Genomic DNA, 4,747 nt, shown 5'->3' with positions numbered 1-4,747 from the left:
TCCTATTGTGGAGGGCTTTAGTTTAGGGTATCGGGGGATTTAGGGACGGACTCAGAAACTAGTTTTCGGAGGAGCCAAGAGGCCGGCACGGATCAGACGCTCCTAAGGATAAGAGTATCCGGGGGAGGTTGCTATATCAGCTGCCTATACCAGTGGTTATAATAGGTCCCTAGTATAAACCTATAAGGGTCTAGGCATACCTAGTCTAAGATCCCTTAAGGTATAAATAAAGCAGTTATTATATAGTAAATAGAATAGTCCCTCGAAGTAAATAAGGCAGCCCTCGAGGAAGTAAATAAGTAGCCCTCGAGGAGTAGCGGAACATAGTCTTAAGGAGCGGAAGAGCCTCCCCTTTAAAGGGGGAGGTTAGCGATTAATCTGACTCTTTAGCTATACTCACGTTCTGACCCTATTATGATCCTATCGTGATTATACCTGGTTCCTTGCTTAACCCTACCTTTGTACTCTTTGCGACTACCTATTTGACATTTTATTCTTATTTTCCTACTATATTTCCTATTTCCTATTTATTTATTATTCTAATTTTATTCTATTTATTATTCTATTTATTATTCTATTTATTATTATATTTATTATTATATTTTTATTATATGTTTATTATATGTTTATTATATTTTTTTTATATTTTTTTATATTTTCTTTATTCTATTAGGGAGGTAAGAAGGGTATAGTATATAGTAATATAGTGTAATCGTTAAATCTAAAGACGATTCGTATAGAGCGCCCTTAATAAACGGAATTACTATTAGGCGTAGAGGCTATATACTTTAAAAGTACCGCGGGTTTAGGGGTTATACAGACAGGTATATCCTATGTACTGAAGTCGCGCGGAAAATACTGCTATATCTCAAAAAACGGGCCCGGCCGGTAGTACTGGTACGAACGCCAAGTTGCCAAGAGTGCCGGACAATAAAGCGGGCCAGCGTCAGTGTATACTTGGAAACCCGAACCCGAAGAGTGGGGAACGTCCTGGTACGGGTGCTGCACTTCTCCTCGTCGTCGCGTCCCCGAACGGTTCAATCCGCTCTTTCCTTATCCAGAACTTGGTTTTGCACTCAGTCTTTCTAAACGGTCAGATACCTACATCACTTCTCCCTAAGGTCCAGCTGAACATCACACACACTTTGCTCAAGGCCCTACTCTGGTCCAATTGGCACGTTCAAGAGCCAGACGGACGCGTCCTTGCTTGCACTATGGCGTCGCTTGGAGACGACCTGCTGAAGACCGTCAATAAATTGCAAGACTTAGTCTTCAACACCATTGGCAGTGACTCTCTGGACCTCCCTCAAATTGTGAGTTTCTCTATATCCCAGAATTCATCGCGCGTATAGAATTCTCACAATCAATTAAATGACAGGTGGTCGTCGGCTCGCAATCCGCGGGTAAATCGTCCGTTCTCGAGAATATTGTCGGTCGTGACTTCTTGCCACGCGGAAGTGGCATTGTCACCAGACGACCACTTATTCTCCAGCTCATCAACGTACCCCAGGAGGAATTTGATTTGGATCCGTCCGATTGCCTCTACACATCTCCTTCACAAGCTAGGCGATCCGAATGGGCCGAGTTTCATCATGTTCCAAATCGCCGCTTGAATGATTTTTCCGACGTCAAACGTGAGATCGAAAACGAAACAGCAAGAGTAGCTGGTAGCAACAAGGGCATCAATCGGCAGCCCATCAACCTCAAAATCTACTCACCTCATGTTCTAAACTTGACACTTGTCGATCTTCCGGGACTTACCAAGGTATGGAACAGATGACTCCGAGTAGACAGCAGTGGCATTGACCTTCACTCAAGGTACCCATTGGCGACCAGCCTAGCGACATTGAGAAACAGACACGCAATCTCATCTCCGAGTATATCGCGAAGCCAAACAGCATCATCCTCGCTGTCTCTCCGGCAAACGTGGATATCGTGAATTCGGAAGCCTTGAAGCTTGCCAGGCATGTGGATCCATTGGGCAGGAGAACTATCGGTGTCCTTACCAAGATTGACCTTATGGACCACGGTACGAATGCTCTCGACATCCTCTCCGGTCGCGTCTACCCTCTGAAGCTAGGCTTTATTGGTGTCGTCAATCGATCCCAGCAAGACATCCAGGGCAGTAAACCGATGGAAGAGGCCCTTAGGGACGAGGCGGAATTCTTCAAGCACCATCCAGCCTACCGTAACATTGCCAACCGCTGCGGTACTCAATATTTGTCCAAGACTCTGAACACCACCCTGATGGCTCATATTCGAGACCGCATGCCGGACATCAAGGCCCGGCTTAACACTTTAATGGGCCAGACGCAACAGGAACTTGCAAGCTACGGGGATATGCATTTCAGCGGGAAGGAGCATCGCGGCTCGCTAATCTTGCAGTTGATGACCCGCTTTGCCACCTCCTTCATCTCGTCTATCGACGGGACATCTACTGACATATCGACGAAAGAACTTTGTGGCGGTGCCCGTATCTATTACATTTTCAATTCCGTTTTTGGCAGCTCCCTCGAGTCCATTGACCCCACGTCTAACCTGTCAGCCTTGGATATCCGCACGGCCATCCGCAATTCTACAGGTCCTCGTCCGAGCTTGTTCGTACCAGAGATGGCTTTCGACCTTCTTGTCAAACCCCAAATCAAACTCCTTGAAGTTCCAAGCCAGCGCTGTGTAGAACTTGTCTACGAGGAACTCATCAAAATTTGTCACACCTGCGGCTCAACCGAACTCTCCCGCTTCCCACGCCTCCAAGCGAAACTTATCGAAGTCGTGTCTGATTTGCTGAGGGAGAGGTTAGGGCCAGCCTCGTCATACGTCGAGTCGCTGATTTCTATCCAGCGTGCATACATTAACACGAATCACCCCAATTTTCTTGGCGCTGCGGCTGCGATGAGTAATGTTGTGAGCAACAGGCAGGAAAGAGAGCGCAGACGCCTGATTCAGGATGAGAGGGAGAGAAGAGAAAAACGTCGCTTGAAAGAGCTAGGCACTAATGGGACAGACGCGCCTGAAGGAGAGGAAGAAACCCACGGCACAGAGAAAGGAGACCCAACAACAGTGCGAAAGCAAGCCAGTAACGCAGTACGTAGCCTATCACCGGCAACAAGGGACAATCCGGCATCTTCACTTAATGCAGCAATGAACACTGCTCGGTCCCTCTCGCCATCCAGATTCAATAGTCAGGGCCTCGGTGGTGCACGGGAGTCCTTCCTCAATTACTTTTTTGGAAAGGAGGGCACCTCGTTGATTGGCGTTGGAGCGAGCAGTGTCCCAGGCCGGGATTCGTCCATTGCCAAGCACATCGGCTCAGCGTCCGAGCCGACATTTTCTCAAAGCGTTCGCCGGAGCGATGATGCATTTTCGGCTCGAACCCCCTTCCAGCATTCAGCAAGAGACGACGAGGAACTTTCCAGATCGCGTCCTTCCGAGTTCGCATCTCATTTCGTACGTCTTTCCAGGTTCAAGTGGCATCATGCATGGTCTTGCTGATTTTTAAACTGCTACTTACGCTTCTTTTTAGGGTTCTTCTGGCGAGCCAGCTCTAACAGACCGAGAAGCGATGGAAACCGAGTTGATCCGCGCTCTTATTTCGTCCTATTTCAACATCGTTAGAGAGTCCATTGCCGACCAGGTACCCAAGGCAGTGATGCACTTGCTCGTGAACCATTGCAAGGACGTGGTTCAAAATAGACTCGTGAGCGAGCTTTATAAGGAAAGTCTGTTTGAAGAGTTGCTGTATGAGGATGATAGTGTCAAGAAGGAGCGTGAGAAGTGCGAGAAGCTTCTGCAAACATATCGAGAAGCTGCGAAGATTATTAGCGAAGTCTTGTAGATGCTTCTGTTGTCCTCTCCAGCATGGATTCGATTACAATGGCATAACATTGCTCTCAAAATGTAGCAATGCCTGTATCTGTAGAGTACTTAATATATTATCTTAGCAGCTTAGACCTTCCCCAAGGCATATAGAGTGTCAGAACACAAATTAAGGTAGGCGGAATTGTGTGTGTATTTATCTAAGTGATGTTCGTTGTGTCAAATACAGCGTAACCGTTAGAGTAAATATACGATAAGAACGGTCAGATTAAGAGGTTCTAAATTAATTATATTAAAGCCGTAAATCGTCGTAAAAACGTGTTACTAAACGTGTGGCTATAGGAGCCTAAATTAGTGCCCGAAATCCTACGGATATCCACCTTTAGGCCTGACCGCGTAAACGGCCGTTAGGTTATTCTATAACCGAGGGACGTCTATACAATATACCCCCTTAACTGCCTAACTATACTAAACGGGTAGATAGTTAAAGCTATTTATAGCTAACCGATAATTCCGGTAGTTTAATTACTATATAGCCTTAGTTAAATTTATCCGCCAGGCGATCTAAATAATCCGTTAAGACCTCTTCTAGCTTCCTTTACTAAAGGCGGTCCTATATATCTACCACGCCTACTTAGGCTCTAAATACTATAAAGTTATCGCCCGTTAACGCTTCTATTAATCTGTCTGCCACTATTTCGGCACTTATAACGTAGCTAACATTAATCCTCCCTTATTCCCGGGCTTCTCGTAACCAATAGTTATAGATATCCACGTGCCGTAAACGCGTCCTTAACGTAGCGATCTCGACGTTAACTAGCCGGATAGTCTAATTATTATCGTGTAGGATCCGCAGTTACGGTTTATTAAATTCTACCCCTATCTATAGTAGTAGTCGTTATATAAAGATACCCTCCTTAGCGCCTTATAA

General features: G+C 45.9%; 1 protein-coding gene across 1 annotated transcript; it reads left to right on the top strand.

Moving 5' to 3' along the window:
• The first annotated feature begins 1,009 nt into the window (after positions 1-1,009).
• SODALDRAFT_329479 (hypothetical protein) lies at positions 1,010-3,999 on the top strand. The gene is made up of 4 exons (XM_028610958.1): positions 1,010-1,313; positions 1,379-1,765; positions 1,819-3,447; positions 3,524-3,999. The coding sequence occupies exons 1-4, from the start codon at positions 1,215-1,217 to the stop codon at positions 3,833-3,835; spliced, it is 2,427 nt and encodes an 808-aa protein (XP_028462598.1). The 5' UTR covers positions 1,010-1,214; the 3' UTR covers positions 3,836-3,999.
• Positions 4,000-4,747: the final 748 nt, after the last annotated feature.

This window comes from Sodiomyces alkalinus (genome assembly GCF_003711515.1).
Source record: "Sodiomyces alkalinus F11 unplaced genomic scaffold SODALscaffold_15, whole genome shotgun sequence".
In the NCBI taxonomy this organism is placed as follows: domain Eukaryota; kingdom Fungi; phylum Ascomycota; class Sordariomycetes; order Glomerellales; family Plectosphaerellaceae; genus Sodiomyces; species Sodiomyces alkalinus.
Note: the sequence above shows the minus strand (reverse complement) of the source record. Positions and strands in the feature narration are given on the sequence as shown.

Excerpts from the sequence above, each read along its gene's own strand:
- SODALDRAFT_329479 (XM_028610958.1), top strand. The coding sequence starts at position 1,215 with ATGGCGTCGCTTGGAGACGACCTGCTGAAGACCGTCAATAAATTGCAA. Across the intron at positions 1,314-1,378 it reads CTCTGGACCTCCCTCAAATT|GTGGTCGTCGGCTCGCAATC; the intron begins GTGAGTTTCTCT and ends ATTAAATGACAG. Across the intron at positions 3,448-3,523 it reads CCGAGTTCGCATCTCATTTC|GGTTCTTCTGGCGAGCCAGC; the intron begins GTACGTCTTTCC and ends GCTTCTTTTTAG.